We start from the raw sequence: 20,523 nt of genomic DNA, 5'->3' as shown, positions 1-20,523 counted from the left end.
CATTTCGATATCTCAGTGGCTCTCGTAAATTCCGAGGTAGGAAGGTTCGTATATTAAGTACACAGCCTTATCCTTGTGTTAGGCACACAAATAGACTGTTTCTGAATGACCTAAGGTAGTGTTTGGAAAAACGGAATTGATTTCATTTTCAGGATTTCAATTGTAGAAATTGAAATGTTGGAATTCAATTCCAAATCCAATTCCAAAATTGCGTTTGGGAAACCCGTGGAATTGGAATTGGAATTGAATTTGGGCGAGACGGATATGGGTCGAGACCATTGGATGTTTTATATTTGAAAAAATTAAATATTGCCTCGAAAAATATTTGCGATCGGAAAAAATATCATAAATAAAAATATTATGACAAAATTTGCGTCACGAAATAAAACGTAAGAAGTCATGGAATTGAAATGACTAGTATATGGTAGGTATTTGAAAACCCCAAATTTTAACTAGCTTGGAATTGATAAGGAATTGAGTCAATTCCAATTCCAAATTCTATGAGTTGCCAAACACTTGAAATGTCTCAATTACGGAATTCAATTCCAATTCAAAGTTCCCAAACACACCATAAGATGAAAATGCTTCGAGCCTAATGTCGCAAAGATGCTTGATATGAAATATCATGATAAGTTTTTATTTATCGATCCAATATCTATAACTATAAAACCATTGTACAATGTACATAACTTTATAGTAACTTCGCTTTCACTTCTTATTTAACAATAAATAGAGTGCATAAACTATTAAAAGGCCGTAGTGCACAATAATCTAATTTTAAAAGTGTATTAACTACTAATCTAACTCGTCAAGTAAAAGCATTCCAAATGCATCGAGTTTGTACAAGCTAGCCTTAACCAAAACCCAACCTAAATTACTTCAATAGATCGTAACAACTTAACGAAATCTGCTTATTTTTCAAGTGAGTCAGCTTTGCCGAGTTTATGATATAATCACCAATCTCATTCTCAATTTCACCCATCATCGAACTTGTCTTTCTCTAGACCTCTCATGTCCTACCAACATTATAATACGGCATAACCCGGAATAGATCGTAACAATTTAACAAAATCCGCTAATTTATCAGGTCGAGTCAACTTTGCCGAGCTCACCAATCTCATTCTCAATTTCTCACCCATCATCAAACTTGTCTTTCTCTATTCATTTTGCTGTCCTAGTCCTACACCTCCTAGTGTCCTACCAAACATTATAATATGACATAAACCTGCAACACAATACACATTTACACACTCCATTTAAGTACACTTACTTAACCTATCTGCAAGTGCACCTTCCCCAACCATTCACATTACCTACTACCTTCCCCAAGTTCCTCTCAAAAACCCCACTTCATAACACCTTCCAAATCTTCAAAACTCAACTTTTCTTCATTGAGGCATTTCATCAAACACCTTCTGTGCATTCAAAACCCACCATTTCCACACATTATTTCCAAAATCTAAAAGATACCCATTTCAAGATATACCTTAAAATAGCTAAGTATGAAACAAGGGTGGAAATCAAGCTCAAAAAGATGGGGAAATGGAGGTTTAGGGTTTAACAATGGAAGGTACTCTAATGGTGGTGGAGCTTGTTGGAAACAAATGGATGGTATGAACATGTATGGTTATGGTCATGGCTATGGTGGTCATAGTCATGGTGATGGTAATGGTGATTATGGTAGTATGAAGAAGAGAGTTATGGTGGTTGTTGATGATAGTTCAAGATCTAAGCATGCTATGATGTGGGCATTAACTCATGTTACTAATAAGGGTGATTGGTTGACTTTACTTCACATTATCAATGATTTTGACTCTCCATCTATTTCTCCTAATCTTGCTACCTCTCTTGGGTCTCTTTGCAAGGCTTGTAAGCCTGAGGTATATTCATTTTCCGGCACCTCGTCTCAATTATTTATTTACCTTTTCTAGTGAGCGATAACATAAACAAATGGTTAACATGGAGTGTTTACATATATGTCCTTGGTTGCTTAGTTGAAAACTTGCATTGATTATTTCCAAGGCTTGTAAGCCTGAGGTATACGATTTTTCAACGATAGAGTTGGTAGAGTTTACTATGGATGATATGGAGGACGATTATTATTTAGCACAAAAAATTGCTTGACTGGGAACATGTATGACGACATTCTGAAAATGTTGTCCTATTAATGTAATAATTTTTAGCAATTGAAATTTTCTTTGAGCTAAGCTGGCGTAGATAACGTGAGTGTCATTACTGTCATTATGCCGTTTGACATACTTAAAAAACAAAACATTTTTAGTTTTTAATTCGAATTGAGAGGATCTTAGTAAATTGTTTTTTTTTTATAACTCGGTTTTTGTATAAAAAATAAATACAATATAGTTAAAATGCTACTTAAAACATCTAATTTTAATTCACATGTCATTTTTATATTGGTTAATATTAAGGCTACATGTCTGCATCAGACTTATTTATTAAAATTCTTCATAAGATTTACTAATATTTTTTTATGGAAATCATAATACCGATCATGATTTAAATTATAAAAATTAATTAACAATTTACTCTCATCATTTAAATAGTACAATTTGTCTATCTAACTCTTCATTAACCATAGAGAATTAAAGATAGTAGTTAAATGGTCTTATATAGTTATATGTAGTAAATAAAAAGTCTAATAATTTGGATTATAAAGCTACTAATAATATTTTTTAGTGAAAACCATAAGATCATGGACTAAAAAAAAAAGGGACTTGCTAAATCCCGCGCATTAGTTTACTGAATCCCGCGCATTTTACCTCTGACATTCCGTAATTGCCCTTTTTCTTAAAAGAAAATTTAAAAACTTCACTCCCTTCTCTTTTCTCAAAACGTAACCATTCGTTAATATATCGACAATAATGGATCGTAATTCGCGCATATTATATGTAATTTTTCCGTTTTATCAACAACTCCTCTAATACAGTGTTTTAATCGATTTAATTAATATATTTTTTCAATTAAAAAAAGTTTATTTTAAAATTAGGGTTTAGATTAAGATCGATTACAATAAGTCGGGTTGTTGAAGGGTGGTTGTGGGGTTGTCGAACAGGCCGGAGTAGGGTGGTCGAAGGCGCGTTATGGATGGTCGGAGGGTGCGGTTGTTGCGGTGGTCGGAGAGTGCAGTTGTCAGTTTCTGCAATTTTCGTGAGCAAGGAGGAGTTTGGGTGGTCGGCGCTGCGGTGGGATGTCGACGCCGGTATGGGGCGGGTAAGGGTGGCTGCCGGTAGGATGGGGGTGGGGGAGGGGGTTGGTGGTGTTGGGTGTTTAGGGAAATCGTTGTATACAGAAGCTTGTTTCCTTTTTTTTTTCTTTTTTTTTTCTCTCTCTTCTTTTCTCTTGGTGGGTGGAAATGAGAGGGGCATACTCGGAATAAAGGGTAAAAATGCGCGGGATTGAGTAAATTGATGCGCGGGATTTAGCAATTACGAAAAAAAAAAATTAAGAATTTACTCTCAAGTGTATTCCCTCACATTTACATTAATTAATGTTACACACTATGACTCGATTTCTTGGGCAACAATACTTCAAACACTTCTTGATTAATTCTTATTAAGAAGATCATAATTTTCCGGAATTTATAAACTAAAAAACACATACTCCTATTAAATGGGTATTATTATCATCATCAATATACAATCCCAGCAATCCAGATTTGAGACCGACAATGAAGGTCAGTGTGACAATCACAGCCTGAAATTTAGGTGATTATTAATGCGTAGATCAGTTCTTGTAGCCAATCTGGTACTAATAACGTGCGTGTCATCGCTCATTACGGGAATTGTTTGACCGCGAACATGTATGACAGACATTAGTCCTATTAATATAATACTGTCTTCCGTCTCGGTCAATTGTTGTCCTTTGGTTTTGACACAAAGATCAGGAAAGAGAAAGGAATCAATTACTAAATGATAAGTGGAACAAATTGAGTGTGAATGATCAAATTACGCATCAAATTAAATTCATTCCTGAAATAGAAAGGACAACAATTGACTGAGACAAAAAAAGAACAGGACAAAAGAGTAATTTTTAGCAATTGAAATTTTCTTTGAGCTAAGCTGGCGTAGATAACGTAAGTGTCAGTACTGTCATTATGCTTCTTTACATATTTAAAAAATTGCCAAATTTAGAAGACTTTATTTAAAAATTGCTGCAGGCCATAAAAAAAAAATGGAGACGTCAGACATCCAAATGCTGAGGTCAGCTAGCATGCTACGAGGGTTCTATAAAAATCTCCATCTGATATTCATTCACTTGTCAAAAGTCAAAACACAGACAATATCCCTTCTTTTAGCCCAAAAAACACACAAACCACTTTCTTCTTATCCCCTTGCCTATACATTGTGATGGCTGAAGCAGCGGCCCTCAGCTTGGCCACTGATGCCGCTATGGCAATGGGGCAGCTGTTAATGGGTCGAACCATTGACGAGTTGAAGCTGGTGTGGGGTCTCAAGGATGATCTTGAAAAGCTTCAGAGCAAATTCTCGATCATCCAGTTCTTTCTTAAAGACATAGGAAGAGCAAAGCATGCCGACAAAAGAGATCAGGTCAACGATTGGGTTCTGAAAGTCAAGGATGCGGCTTATGTTGCTGATGATATCATTGATGATTACGACTATGAAATCATCCGCAGGGAACACGAGCAGAAAGAGCGAATTGTGAAACAGTTCAAAGACTTTTTCACTCGTAACAACTCCATCGTATTTCGCATTAGGATGTCTCGCAGGGTTCGTGATGCCCTAGCCATGTTTGATGAACTCGACAAGAACGCCCAAAGCATGGGTCTCAAACAGGTGGAAATCACAAAAGATGGGATTGCAGGGACGTCTTCACACTATGATGAAGGTAGCGACAGATTGAGTGAAGCTCGACAACATGCATCTGCTAATGCTGCTCAATTTGTGGGGAGAGAGGATGATATGAAGAAATTGCTAGAAATAATGTGCCGCCCAAGTAATCAAGAAGGTGACATTTCTACGGTCGCCATCCGCGGAATAGGAGGTAAACTTACTTCAATTATTTGTACTGTCTTCCATTGTATGCCAAATCATGTCGTATTAGTCATCTGTCATTACATGACCAGTCAAGTTATCAAAAGAGTTCTTGGAACCAGAGCCCATATAACATAAAAGGATCTCAAAATGCACCATCTCTATTATTAATATCTTACCGTATAAAAGAATGAAATTAATACATTGTTATATGCTTAATAAATAAAGTTCATTGCATTGTTTCATTTAACTGTAATCATTGCTAGAATTTAGAAGTGCATACGTTTGTTCGTTTAATTTGATGGAAAATCGAGGTTTACGTACAGTTAGTTTTTGGTCTTTGGTCTTGACGTTGAGGTTGAGCCTACCACTAATGCAATGGCCTATCAAGAAATTGTAGACGGGTATGCAAAAATTCAACAAAAATGAAGGATTCCTTTTGTTGCCCTTTGTTTAACACAATCAAAGGGAATCGGATCCCCTCCTTTACCCCCAACCTCCCCTAACTTGATACCCCCACCCCCCTCTAGGGTAACCCCATACCCTTTCCTTCTTACTCCCTATTTCCACTACTACATCCGTACACACACTGGCCACCAACACCAGTCACCAACCACACCCTCCCACACCGACACAACCACCACCAGCGACGCAAACAGTCCCTCATTCCGGCCCACTCACCGGCGTATTGGTTGGCTGGCGCCAGCCCACGCCACGCCGCCCTTGCTTTCCATTCGGACCCCAAAGCCCCAACCACTAAACACCATACCAAAACCTTCAATAACTCTCCCCCCAGCGAAACTCCCTCCCTCGCCGGTAACCTCTCTTCCCGACAGCCCCACCAGTGTCGAAGCATCCCCAACCACAATAACCAGAAGATCTAGTGTTTACTACGGTGAGGGAGGGAGTTTCGTGGTTGTTTTTAGGTTGGTTTCGGGTTTGGGTTAAGGGGTGTATAGCGGTGTGGGATGCTGGGGTCGGCACTACGACGATGAGGCGGCTACTGGGCGGCGACGACGAATTGCCTGGTGGTGGTGGTGGCGTAGGATAAGGTGGTTTGTAGTGTTGGTGGTGGTGGAGGTGGTGGATATGGTGAAAGTTGGCGTAGGATAAAATATGAACCAAACAACTAATATAATCTAAGGCGTAAGGGTAACCCATACGTTTCCCCTCATTTCCCTTTCTTATTTCCATTCACTTTCCTTTTTCCGTACCAAACGTCCCCTAAATGTACTTAACTCCACACATTTATGACCATAGTAGATTAACGGCCAAAAATGAAAAAATAATTAATCCATATTGACTACAATTAACGGTATTACTCTTTCACATACGCATTTTACTCTTTCACATACACAAATTACCTTTTTACCCCTTACATTTTCCAACTTTCACTCATCACACATCTCTCATACTACATGTTAATACGGAGTTATAATTAATAAAGCCAACCACCCCATTACCACCACCTCTATTTCCGCACCTAACCACCATTAACAACCCACCAGCGAGTTGGCGACCACAGTCGCTTTCCCTAATCGACGACTGGCCAGAGACACCGGTCGTTTCCCCAATTGCTCCAGTCGCATCGCACATCGCCCATCTTTTAATTGGAAAAAAAATGAGAAGACAATCAAGTATTAAAGGAATGATAATTTGATTGAGATATCAAAATATCAAATTGATAACAATGTCATTTCCTATGCAATGAATTGCAAGATGAAAAAATTGTGTACTATAAAACAAAACAATCAAGTACTATGGGCAATAATTTGTCGCACGAAGCTGTGGGAGAAAATTTTGTTTTTGATTTAATAAATGAATATACAAGACAATAATCAAGTTGCACAATGTAATTTTGTGTAAAATAAAGCAAATTAATGTAATTTGTACTTGTTTGGTATGAGAATTAAGATCCATTATTGAAGTATTTCAGTGAAATGTAATTAGGTTTTAGGAAGAAGAGTAAGAATAAAATTAAGGTTTTCTAGTAGAAGAAAGGGTAGTGTTTGGAAATATTATGATAAAATGTATGTGAAGGAGTAAAAGTCGTATGTGAAAGAGCAACACTCATAATTAATGCATTTATAATTGCATGATTGAACCCTAACCTTTGGAAGAAAAAAAATTAAGTTGCCAACCACTAAGATGCAATTTTCAACAACCTGAATGATATATAACAATTGGTCTCCCTTGTGACGGGTTACCATTTGTGGCGGATATTTTGTGAGTTAAAATGGTAACAAAATGGGTTAGTGGAGAAAGGGGACCACATGAATAGTGTTGTAGAGAGAGAAAAAGTGGGTACTTTGTGAGGTAAAATGGTATCCGTCACTCAAGAGTGACGGATAGGTGCCGTCACAAACAAGAATTTGTGGATATATAAAGGGAGTAATATGTATATGTTCCTAATATAATGGGGATGTAGGCGCGCCCATTACATCTCCGTAGATACGCCCCTACCACTAAGCACTAAAGTGTATATGTATATATATATGTATATGTATATGTATATGTATATGTATATGTTCCTAATATAATGGGGTATGCAGGCCGTAGATACGCCTCTGCCACTAAGCACTAAAGTGTGTACAATCATAGGAGGTTTAGCATCACACTAAAGCTTATAATCAGCTACTCCACCATATCATTAAATTTGGACCACATAAATACACTATCCATCATATAATTAAGGGTGTGTTTGGCCTAATTTTCAAAATGTTTTTGGGCTTAAAAATACTTTTTGGTCCTACACATCATATATCTAAAAGTTAATAATAAATTCTCAAAAGCTAAAATGCCTTCTTTTTACCCATAGAAATTGAAGCATCAATTTGCTTCTTGAAAACTACTTTTAAAAAATTAAACGGAAAAAACAGAAACTCATTGTTTTCAAACTAGGCCAAACATGCTCTAAATTTGGACCACTCAAACACTTCCCAAAAACAGAAATAGGGAAGATATTGTGAATAGACGGAAAAGAATATATGAAGGGTTATTTAGAAGGGAGTATATAAGATTATGTTAAGTGTTTTATGCATTTATTCTTGAAGTTTTTTTCTATTTGATGTTATTTACGAAACTATTTAAAAAAAATAGTGTTCGTTTTAAATTAATTGCACTCAATGTGTCCACATCAACGTTTTTGTAATTGTTCGGTCCGGACCGGAAATCGGAATCTTAAAAAATGTTGGACCGCGGACTGTACCTCAATATTTAACTTCGGTTCTGATCTAGTAGATTCCAGTCCGGACCGAATTTTGCACACCCTACCTACCGATTGTAAATGTCTTTTTAGTTAACTTTTGGAAACTAGATACACTTTTATTTTTGACATGTCTAACATGAGACATTGTGCAAAACTACGGTTCAAAGAACAATTAACACCCCACTCTTTTATACTCCCTCATATTCTATGAGGGGCGTTTGGTTAGAGAAAGAGAAAGTGAAAAAAAATCAGAAAGGATAAGAGAGGGAACGGTAAGGGATTACCTAAAACTTAATTAGTTGTTTGGTTACATCAAGAAAGGAAAATAATGGTCCACCCACTCTCATTCCTACCACTAACACACACCACAACAAACAACCACTTATCTACTAAAAAATGGCTGTAGTCACCGTCTCCCTACCCTATGCTGAGACCCCACCTCGTCGCCCCACCTCGTCGACCCACCTGAGACTGTCGCCCACTTGCCGTCGTCGCCCCACCCCACCCTAACACCATAGCCATCATTCTTCACCCTAAAAAAACCCCACCCTCGAAATCCGCTTCCCCAACCCCAAAAACACTAGGATCCTGTGGTGTTATGGCAGTTTGGAGCAGTGGGGTGGACATTGGGCTGCCGATGATCTGGGGGTACTTAGGGAGAAGATTGGTGGTTTAGGTGAGGTTGTTGTGGTGGTGGTGGTGGCGGCGGCGGCTAGTGTGGTGGTAGTCGCAAGTGTGATGGTAGGTGAATAAGGTGGTTGAAGGGTAACCAGGGTAATAAAATTTCATACCTTGGGGGTGAGGTGTAAGGAATTAGATGGATTGGGGGGTAAGAAAGAGAATTTCATTCTCTTTGTTTGTGTCAAACAAACACCAACAAAGGAAATCAAAAACTTTGTTTCCCTTTCCCTTTCTTATAGACACCCAACCAAACGCCCCCTAAATTCTTTCCCAACAATTAAAATTTTTACTAACACCCAAGAACAATTAAATTTTTTTCCCTTTCCTTTTTACACTGGAAATAAGAAAGTGAATTTGTACCGCACAAAAACACTACCCCACATGCTGTTGAATCTTGGCCACACAAATCATCCCAAAAACGAAAATAGGGAAGAAAATATAAAATAGGAAGGAGTATTACACAATTTTTTAATTAAGATGGGTATATCCGTCTTAAGCTTAAGACGGGTCAAGTAGTTAGAATAAAACAAAAGTAGAATGATAGGGAAAATGAACAGATTTGTACGAGTATTATATGCACAACTGAGATGATATTTGACCCATTTCAATGTTAAAACGGATACATCCGTCTTAAAAGAGACTAATGGTTTATATTTAGCATACAAAGTGACCTGGGCTTGAAATCTAGTACTCCGTAGCATATATTTTGGTACTTTGTTTGACTGCCTATTTTGGTACTTTGTTTGACTGACTATTTGGTTTGATCCTATACGCGCTAATAGGTCTTGGCAAGACAACCTTTGCAAAATGCCTATGTAACAACAAGGATATTGATGCTCATTTTGAGAAAAAGCTTTGGATAACCGTGTCCGACAATTTTACCATCCTGAGAATCCTGAATGAGATGCTTGAATACGTTACATCAAATAAAGGAAATTTGTCCAACATAGATGCAATCATAAACAAACTTCAAGAAAATTTGAAGAATAAAAAGTATTTGCTTGTCCTTGATGACGTATGGTGCGACAATCAAGAGCTATGGAATTCCCTGAAAAATGCATTGCAGAGGATCGGAGGACTTCCAGGATGTCTGATTTTAGTCACCACTCGTCTCATTGAAGTCACAACGAGATCTCAAGCTGTATACACACACTCGTTAAGAGAACTATCGGAAGAGGAAGGTTGGGCTCTTTTAAAGCAGAGAGTGTCAGTGGGTGGGACTGAACCAAATTTTTCAAGTTTAGAGGAAATTGGGAAAAAGATTGTTGAGAAGTGTAAAGGTGTCCCTTTAGCCATAAAAGCAATCAGAGGTATACTTCAATCGAAGCAGCTTCCAAGTGAATGGGAATTAATAGAAAAAAGTGAGATATGGGATTTGCCACAAAATGATGAAAACCAGATCCTCCCATCACTAAGGTTGACCTTCGACCATTTGCCATCTCCTGCCATAAAGCAATGTTTTGCTTACTGTCCTGCTTTTTGTCGTAAAGGCAGCTCGATGCAAAAAGATGAGTTGGTGGCTATCTGGTTGGCTCAGGGTTTTCTTCATGGATCTGAAATAATAAACTTAACAATGGAGGAAATTGGCGAGAGGTATCTAATGGTTTTGCTGAATTATTCATTGCTAGATGAAGTAAAGGGTGAAGAACAGGTATATAAGATGCACGATTTAGTTTACGATCTTGCCGTCGATGTTTCTGGGAAAGACTTGTTGTTCTGGAAACCAGAAGATCGTCAGAAAATTGACAGTTGTCGCCATTTAGTTATCGATACGGAAAATGTTGAAGCTCTATCCAACCTTCCTATAACAAAGACACTAATGAAGCTGAGAACAATTTCTATTGGAGGATGTGGCATAGAGGATGTGTTCTCTCTGCTTATGTCTAATGGACTGCCACACAATGTGTTGGCCCATGCAAAGTACCTGCGTACACTTACAGTCGACGGATGTGAGATAAAAGAATTGCCTCCGTCCATTGGTTTGCTTAAACATCTCAGATATCTCAGTCTTTCAGGTAATCCAATCGAAACATTGCCAGATTCAATCGGGAAACTTTACCTTCTACAAACACTCAGACTTCTTAACTGTTCTCATATGAGGGTCCTCCCAGCAATATTGTATAGGTTGACTAACTTAATTCACGTCCCAACAACTACTCTTATGCTCGCATCAAGGGGATTACTAGAGTTAAGTAACCTCCGCACCTTACCTCGTCTTGCTTTGCGTGATGATGAAGATGGATGGTCTATTGACGAACTCGGGGGTCTGCATAAGCTTATGGGTGAGATCCATATCTCTGGTCTAGAACGTGTGAAAACTAAGGAGAATGCAAGGAAAGCTAACCTTGCTGGAAAAGCTAAGGTTTCAAATATAACCTTAGCTTGGGCCGAGGAAATTAGCTGTGGGAGCTATGATGAAGATGTTCTGGAAAAGCTAAGGTTTCAAATATAACATCTCTGGAACTTCAAAACTTCTTTGGTCTGAAGTTTCCTTCCTGGATGGTGAGGATGGCAGTTGTGTCCGAGGGTGGAAGTTCCCCGTCGCTGCTTAAAAATCTCACATCTTTGAAGCTACTGAATTGCAGTAGATGCGAGATGCTCCCTACACTAGGACATCTACCTTGTCTGAAATATCTGCATTTAAGTGGACTCAAGGTGGAAAGCATAACAAACAATTTCTATGGTGTTCCTCAGAATGAGAGCAATAAAAAGGTTAATCGTGTGACATTTCCATCTCTGACACAGCTTGAGATATCCGATTTCGAATCACTGAAGACATGGGTCTTGCCCTCCACAGGAGAAGAGACAATTGTATTTCCTCTTCTTGATGTTATTAAACTTACAAATTGTCCTGAGCTAGAAAAATTTCCCGCCTTGGATGATTTCCAATCCCTTAAAACACTAAAACTTTATAAAGTTGGCATCCGATCGTTGGAGATTACGAAACAAAATCCCTCGTCTATGTTGTCACCTGAAGTGAACTTGAAGCTGGAGACACTGGAGATAATTAAATGTGAAAAGCTTGTGTCTTTACCCAGTGAGCTGCAGTTCGTTGCATCTCTCAAGACAATGATTGTGAAAAGTTGCCCTGCCCTTACTTCCCTGAGCAACCTCTTTACTGGTAGATGTGAAAAACGCGCTTCTTTAGCAACGTTCATGATAGAGGGTCGAACACCAGATTTCAGCAATAGCAGTGTCAATCATGTATCATTTCCATCTCTGATAGAGCTTCAGATTGCTAATTGCGGAGCGTTGAAGACATGTGTCCTGCCACCCTCAGCTGATGCAACATATGTTTGTCCTCGTCTTGAGGTTTTTCAAGTTAGATATTGTCCTGAGCTGGAAACATTGCCTACATTGAATTCCCAATCCCTCAAGAAAGTAGAGCTTGAAAATCTTGGCATCCGATCCTTTTCAATAGCGTCGCCAAAAGTGAACATGATATCTTTACCCAGTGAGCTGCAATACATTACATCTCTCAAGACAATGAGAGTGAATGATTGTCCTGCTCTTACTACTCTTCCAAATGATCTTTTCAACGGACTCACTTACCTTAACTTGGTCTCCATTTGTAGATGTGAAGCACTAAGTAATATCCCTACCAGCTTGGAAAAATGCGTGTCTTTGGCGACGCTCGGAATAGAGGACTGTCCATCTATAAAGGGCCCAACGCCAGATTTCAGCAAGTTGAAGGGTTTAAAATGGCTATCTAAAAGTGGAAATCCCATAGAGTTTATGATTTCCATGTTGAAGGCGATTGAACATCTTCCTAATCTAACTTTTTTAAGAACCGGCGGGTTCAGTGATGAAGAGGAACAAGAATTATACTTCTCTGATGTGTCTCCCATTCTACAAAATCAATCTCTCCGTGAATTACTATTGTATGGAAGCCCAAATATAAAGTCTCTACCTGAACAACTTCAACTTCTCACTCAGATTAAATCTTTGGGCATATGGGACTTTGATGACTTGGAAGAAGTTCCAGAATGGGTGGGTCGTCTTTCATCTCTTGAGAAATTATGGTTGGAAAGATGCAAGAAATTGAAAGATATACCATCAAAGGAGGTTTTCTTACAGATGACACGATTAAGGAGACTGTATATTGGGGGTTGTCCAATCCTAGCTGGAAGTTGTGTCAAAGATGTTGGCTCTGATTGGAGCAAGATCTTGCATATCCCATTTATTGATATGGATGGTAGGGTAATTCAAAACATGGAGTGAATCGTAACTAGGTAAGTATATCATCGTGGAATTTTTATATGAAATGCTGGATGTGGGGGTGAGTGGTGAGTGTTGAAAGGGGCGAGGATTTACTATGGGTTTGTAATTGAGTTGCTGCATTTTGTCGAGTTTCACTTAATATAACCTTATCCCACCATCTTTTTTTCTGAATTTTTTTTTTTTTGAAGGATTGTGAAGTTTTATTTAGAGTAAGTTAAAATATAAAACGGTTTTACAATAAACAATGTAAAAACCATTTATAAGAGACTTTAATGCCCCTATTAAGGAAAAAGGTGGTTGATAGAAGTTATTTGAAGAGGGTTAATAAAGTAAATTAAATTATTACCATAAAAAAGAATAATCAATAATACTAGCTTGAGATATCCAATTTCGAATTACTGAAGACATGGGTCTTGCCATCCACAGGAGAAGAAACAATCGTATTTACTTTGTTGCGCGCGATTTATGTGTTCAGTGTGCTTCCCTTGCTGATAAGTTCCATATTGTTGCAGGATATGATGGAAAGAAGTTTGCTTTTGTTCGATTGACGCTTTTAGTGTTGTTTCTGAGTTGGGAATGTCAATGAAGGATGCGTTGGCGTACTGGTGTGTATTTGGCGTCCTTGTAAGTTGTAATGCTTCATGCAATTTTACAGTAGCTAAAAGAGTCGTGAAACTTTGGAAAGATGCGTTGGCGTACTGGTGGACTTGCTTCCTTCTTGAAAGGGGAAAGACTGAAGAAAAGATGAATAATGGCGATAGCAGAAAATGAAATCGTTCATAGTGTGCTCTTTTGTGTTCGGAATTCTTGTAGTGTGGTTTGCGAGATGATTTTATTGGTGATTTGTATTTCTTAAAATGTGTGTATAAATATTAAGGATTGATTTGTATTTCTTAAAATGTGTGTATAAATTTCATATGGTATATATTTTGTTTATTCTGATTGATTGAGGAGAGAATTTGGGGACGAGTTACAAAGACGGAGTGGCTTTGATTGAGGAGAGAAATTGGATAGTTCTCTGTAGAATTCGAACTACGAAGGCTTTGATTATTCTCCTTGTACTAAAATTTTGTGTGTGTATAAGAATTGCTCTTATTTTGTGTATTTATTTAGGTTATTTGTCCTTCACATTTCCTCTTATTTGGTATTTGTTGTTTACTTGCTCTTAAATTCTAGAATGACGCCAGCGGGATTATTCTCTCACCAAAAAAACTAAGTAGGCAAAAAAAATTGATAAATACAACCCTAGGGCTATATTTAACATTACCCAAAAAGAAAATATACAATACTAATTTTATTTAGTGCAAAATGAATATGTTAGTTGAGAAAGGACATGTTTTAAAAAATATAAAAGTAAAAGCAACTTATACATCGAAATGATTGTTAACATACCAACAACAAAACGTACAAATTTGACTATGATTCACTAGTAAAAAAACGTTACGAATTAGTAAAATTACCATTACATATCTGGGTACAGAGTACAGACTACGGAGCTACATATTTCCCTCCTCAAATCCATAGCCGAGAGGTTTAGAGAAAATTGGAAAATGATTCTAACAAATTCCGAAAAAGGATTAACATTACAATTTAAGTTTAGAGTTACTAAGATGCATTCAAGAACTACATTTTCGTACTAACTACTTATCCAAAAACAATCCTACACTTGAATCATTTTCAACATCGTCTTTATTGACTACTACATATGTTACTGGAAGTACTCGTCGACATCTCAGTAGAACCAGTAAGATTCCACAATTAAAGTGTCAATCCTTATTCGGAATTGGTGTGGTATGGAGGAAGTATCATAAAAATGTTTTTCTTGCAAAAAATAATACTTCTAAAAAACGTGATTAAAGTGTCACCTAAAAAACCACAAAAACTCAAACATGAACATTACGTAATTACGAAGGGAGTACTACCTTAAAGGGACTAGAATTTAAATATTCAGTGGCGTTTATAGAACATTTAAGTCCTTACGACCCGATATAACCCGAACCCTATTCGAGTTGATCCAAACCTAACCCGCTATTTGTACTCTGTAGTCATCCCCATCTTTTCTCTTTCTCTTTTAGAAAATTGAAAAGCATCAGTTTACCTAAACTTTATTAGTCCATAATTTCAAAGTTTGGTATCAATTAATCCCACTTTTCTGTTCAAATAACCATCTCTTTTCTCTTACTCTTTTCCCACAAACCATCCAAAAACTCTATTATCCATAACTTCATGTTTGGTTGCTAAATCCACAAACCATCCCCAAACTCTATTATCCATAAGTCAACCTTGTTGTAGGTTTTTCTGTGGTTGGAGCAGGCTTTATTTGGAGTTGATGTGTATTGTGTGCTTTCTTGCTGCTACTTATAATGGAACCTTGTTATAAGTCAGGCATCTTGACGAAGGATTTAAGTAGGAATGAAGTTTACTTTGGTGCGATTGATATGTGCAGTAGTGTGCTTCCTTTCGAGTCCATATCATTGGAGTGTTGTTTCTAACTTGGGAATGTGTTGGCGTTGTGAATTACTCCGTATCATGTAGCCGAGTATGGGTGCCCTCATAGCTGGATAGCTTCAAAGGCTTTGATTATTCTCCGTGTACTAAAATTATTCATGAATTATGCATTCATAATCAATAATATGAGATTCAATACAAGAAATTGAAAGAGAAAAACTAATCTTAGCATTCTTAATATCATTAAAACCAAACGATTTATCTAGAATTAAACTTCCGAGAGGCGTAATAGCACAAATTAAATTAATAATTTCAAAGACAGAGATGAAGATTGATGAATAATAAGAGAATTACCTGTGAAAGTAGTAATTCAAGGAGCGGTGAACGACGCCGGAGGTGGTGACTGGTGATCTGCAGGAGTGACAACGGCAACAAAGGTGTTTCGGCCGGTGGTGAACTTGGTGCGATGGTGGGTGGGGTGGTGCCGTGGTGGAACTGACATTTTCCGTTGTCGTTCTCTGTTTGTTCTTGTTATCGAGGTTTTGGGTATTTAACTATTTACTTTCTACACTCCTCTAGTTGTGCGTAGAGGTGTGCAAAATTCGATCCGGACCGAATTAAATAGGGTACCCAATTAAATATTCCGCACTAACCTTCGGTCCAACATTTTTTACGATTTTGGTTTTTGGTTCGGGACTGGATTTTTCTGGTTCACACCGATTTGGATCGGAATTATTGTAATATAATTTTTTATTATTAGATATTAATCCGAAATTATTAAAATGGGCATAATGAAAATTCCGGTTCAACCGGCCTGGTTCAGTCTTGGACTGGATTTTTTCGTTCCTAGTTCAAATTTTTGTCGATTTTAGTTCCAGAGATGATTTTTTTTGTCTCACAAAACGCGTATTTACTCGCATTATAATAGAGGAGAAAAGGGATTTGAATATTGAACCTATTATTATCAGAATCCCGAATCGATCATGCGATTTTACGATCCAAAAATGTTTGACTGATTCCAAATCTTACGATTCTATTATGGTTGTAAACTCCTACGATCATATTCGTTTGAAAATTTCTAAAGGTATGATCATAATCTGATCCTACGATTTTACGATTCTACGATCCAATTTTATGAAAAAGGAATAAATATGTATTTAGTTACCTTGTAATTTATGGATAAATATTAATAAATGAATATGTTTTTTTATCTTCAATTTTACATTTTTACCAAATAAAAAACTACTCTATAGATCCAAAGTATATTTAGTTACCTTGTAAAATCTTACGATCCTGCAATCTGATTCTACGTACACTATCTATCCAAAGTAGAATCTCAATCCTGACAACATTGCTTCAGCCTATTGTCCATAAAACATTTGTCTTAACCACTAGACTAAGACATCTCCAACGCATGATGATGAGAGGGAATAGTTATACGTTTGTACAATCATTTCTTTTCTTTTTGCTACATTACGATATAGTTAAATGTTTGTAATATATTTTTCTCACTCTTATCTCAAAGTGTTGTATCACTATCATCGATGTTAATTCTTTATCTTATTGTAATTATAAGAAATAGTGATAATAGAAATAGAGAAATTCTATCAAACAAACCTTAACAAAATAACGTGCGCGAATAATAATATTGCTATGAAATTATACTATCTTCATTGTGTCATTAGTTATTTTTGTTGGATATCTCACTGTTTCAAACAATATAATGAAAAATATTGTATGTGCATAGAGATAGAAGTGGACACGAGGGCTGTTGGAATGGCACGACCCATAACCCATTCTAGCACGACACATGATTCGCACGACCCAATACACACACGACACGACGTAGGCCGTCCTTGGGCTGCAAATTGAGAAAATAAGTCGTGCCTAGACCACGGTTCCTGACCCTAACTCGACCCAAAATTTGTATAATTCCGAGACCAGTATGAACTCGAAGAGATATGAGACGTAATTTACCGAATCCAAATTAAGCGAACCCATAATATGCTCTATTGACCCGTTGGACATGTGTTAGAACACATTTGGTTGATGATGCCAAGTTTCATTTGTTATTTAATTGTTTGCCTCTTAGTTAAATTGTTTAGCAAAATTGAAGTTATTGATGATCAATCAAAGAGTCCACAAGCTAATCAAAGTAACAAGATGATCAAGATGAAGGCAAGACAAGCATGCCCATAGTCTAGAAGAAATGTTGTAAACGAGGTAGTTCAACATAGTTCTTTTACGCATAAGTTATGGCAAAACCATGCAACAGTTCCTGAGACTGTTGCACCATGGTTTCTGGTACTAACGAATGGAGAAATTTCGGGAAAATTTACAAGTATTTGAAATTCTTTAAAAAAACTTTTCTATATTTAAAACAAACATTATTTCAACTGGAGAACAAAAAGAACAAAAGGAATATGTTTGCACAATAGCCAATCCCATTTGTGCAAGTTGTTTTCTTTATGCTAAAAACAAGACTTATGTTTTTTTACTTTATGGGGAACACTCCTTTTACCTTGAAAGAAATGCAGCCACCTTGAGTCTCTCAAAAATGTTTGTTCTTTATATTTTTAAATGAAAAATACATGCTGCAACTTACGGATGTTAGATTAAAGTAGTATTTAAGGTCTTTATCTTACATACTACCTTTATCTATAAATAGCCACTTCATTTGTTCATTTATGGTAAGACTTTGAAAGAGCATTCATTGTAAACACTTTGCAAATCTTTTCAGCATCTTAAAGCTTTGTTCTTTAATATTTGCAAAACCGTTTTCTGTTTTCAAAAGTCTTCACTTGTTTTTCAAAGCGGTAAAATCTCCAAGTATCAGTTCGCTTAACTGTTGCATAAAGAATATGTTCAATGATTCTCGTGTTTAGGTCTTAATTGTAATCTCCATGTTCTTAAGTGAACCACCGAGATTCGACTCAGTAAACCGTTGAGATAGAACCTTAAGTCTTGAAGCGGAGTAGCTTTGAGCAAAGAAAAAGTCTTGAAGCGGAGTAGCTTTAAGCATTGCAACCGGAGTAGGTTGGCGAGTTATTTTCATTGTAAGGGGTTTAGTTAAGTTTGAGTAAATTTCTAAACAAGCAATAAAATAACGGTTGGACGTAGGCTCCGGAGTAGGAGCTGAACCAATTTTTAAAACATCGTCTTGTTTGTTTATTTATTTTTACATTCGTTTATCCTTTGCATTTTTATCTACCTATCTCGTTGCAGTCTTGTGCAAAGATTCATCGATCATTGCATAGACTGTACTGCACCGTTTGTGAACTTACAATCCATTAAGTTTCTCAAACTCGTACCTAATAGATCTTACTTGTGTTAGTCATTAACCAAGTAAACGATAAAATTTTTAAAAGGTACACCTAATTCACCCCCTCCCCCTCTTAGGTGTTTATCGTTCTTAACTCTTCAACATGTCTAGGTACGAAGTATCAAATACGAAGTACTCTTAGTAACATGAATTACCTACCTTATTTAACTCGAATTATGAGGAGTGTCCGTGTTACTTAGGTGGATTCGCTAAGTTAAGTGTTCGACACGGGGAAGTCGATTATGAGAAGTGTGTGTCCTACCTAGGTAGGGTTATTGGGTTAAGTGTTATGCTCTTTTATTAAAACACTTGCTTAATCATGGATCCGTATATATTTTTCTTAATTACCACACCGGCGTGCCACCATCTGAGTTATCAGAGTGAACCACCCTCTACCAACTGATTGGTGTGTGTTAGATCGCACATGGACCTGGGCCGTTTTGAAGAAAAGAGAGTGTCCACTTTAGTTACAACGAGGTTATATCCTAAAACCAACCAATAATAGATAAAGTAACCCTTTTAACTTAGGAAGTACTTCCTCCATTCAACTTCACTCTACCTATTTCCATTTTCTACACTATCACAAGTGCACATTCAATCTCGATTTTCTCTCAATATATAAGTGGAAATATATTCATGTGGGATCTTGTTTGATTCGTCTTTATGAGTACATTAAAAATATCTAAGTTTTATAATTTTTGCAAATACGTAACTAACGATATTTACCGCGTAAAACACGCGTTGGCGAATGTGAAAAAGCAAAGTGGTAAAGTGGAATTGAGTCATCTTAAACTAGTTTTAAACCCGTGCAAAATTGCACGGGTATGTATTTGGGCCGGTATTAATGTTTTTGGATATTTATTTTTTTTTTTTGGCATTTCTATTGTACTTATCTAGTTGGTCTAAATCAGCGATCTACATAATTAATGTTTAAACTTGTTACAAATACGTGTTCACATGCAATGATTTAAGAAAAAATAACAAAAGATATTTTTTTTTAAAAAAATATATCGTACTATATAGTTTTAAAAATTATGCATGTGATTTATTCGCATTATATGTAATTCAATCCCGTAATTAAATGTATTCCTTCTCGTAATTATGTAATTTTATTATTATTTAATTTTTTTTTTAAAAATTGTAATTCATTTATTTGTAATTAGTTTCATTTATTCCGATTTGTAATTCATTCCGCTTATATGCCATTAATTTCATTTATTCGGAGTGTATAAAATTATTTCATAGTATTATTTCATAGTATTGTTCTAAGACTGAATTTATTGCATATTTGTATAGCCGAAATTCTGAATAAATAAATACATTGCACACTAACGGGTCCCACCATAACATGTATTTCTATAAAAAAAAATAAACTGAATTAATAATGACGTGGCGGTGGTGATTATGGAGAAAGGGGCAGCGGTAGTTTATGGGCATTTTATAATCACCACCGCTACCACCAACACCTTCGCTACCACCAGCAACACCACACTTTCCATACCGCTTTTGTTATCCACGTATTATTGACGGGTCAACATCCCCTATGACCATCGACGTCATTAAATTCGATCAGCTTTCTCTCCCCTTCATTCCACCGATCAACTACGATGATCATTGGCAATCATGATGAA

At 36.7% G+C, this 20,523-nt stretch overlaps 2 protein-coding genes and 1 long non-coding RNA gene across 3 annotated transcripts in view; 2 read left to right on the top strand and 1 right to left on the bottom strand.

The window, feature by feature from the left end:
• The window catches only part of LOC141604827 (putative disease resistance protein RGA3), a 37,137-nt gene extending 23,069 nt beyond the window's left edge, over positions 1–14,068 (top strand). The window contains exon 3 of the mRNA XM_074423342.1: positions 13,635–14,068. Coding sequence (XP_074279443.1) covers positions 13,635–13,708 — 74 coding nt within the window. The 3' untranslated portion in view covers positions 13,709–14,068. The remainder of the gene's footprint in view (positions 1–13,634) is intronic.
• LOC141604831 (putative disease resistance protein RGA3) lies at positions 822–11,976 on the top strand. The gene is made up of 3 exons (XM_074423347.1): positions 822–1,880; positions 4,178–5,022; positions 9,684–11,976. Exons 2-3 carry the CDS (start codon positions 4,368–4,370, stop codon positions 11,351–11,353), a joined length of 2,325 nt encoding a protein of 774 aa, XP_074279448.1. The 5' UTR covers positions 822–1,880; positions 4,178–4,367; the 3' UTR covers positions 11,354–11,976.
• A 501-nt stretch (positions 14,069–14,569) lies between the features above and the next one.
• LOC141604832 (uncharacterized) lies at positions 14,570–16,259 on the bottom strand. The gene is made up of 2 exons (XR_012526230.1): positions 15,925–16,259; positions 14,570–15,716 (listed from the first exon to the last, which is right to left on the bottom strand). It is a non-coding gene; the product is annotated as an uncharacterized LOC141604832 (long non-coding RNA).
• Positions 16,260–20,523: the final 4,264 nt, after the last annotated feature.

Source organism: Silene latifolia, chromosome 10, assembly GCF_048544455.1.
Source record: "Silene latifolia isolate original U9 population chromosome 10, ASM4854445v1, whole genome shotgun sequence".
Taxonomy (NCBI): domain Eukaryota; kingdom Viridiplantae; phylum Streptophyta; class Magnoliopsida; order Caryophyllales; family Caryophyllaceae; genus Silene; species Silene latifolia.
Note: the sequence above shows the minus strand (reverse complement) of the source record. Positions and strands in the feature narration are given on the sequence as shown.

What these genes read in the sequence shown, in the direction of transcription:
- LOC141604831 (XM_074423347.1), top strand. Translation starts at nt 4,368, where the DNA reads ATGGCTGAAGCAGCGGCCCTCAGCTTGGCCACTGATGCCGCTATGGCA. An exon ending in CGCCATCCGCGGAATAGGAG is followed by an intron (nt 5,023 to 9,683) that starts GTAAACTTACTT and finishes ACGCGCTAATAG; the next exon opens with GTCTTGGCAAGACAACCTTT.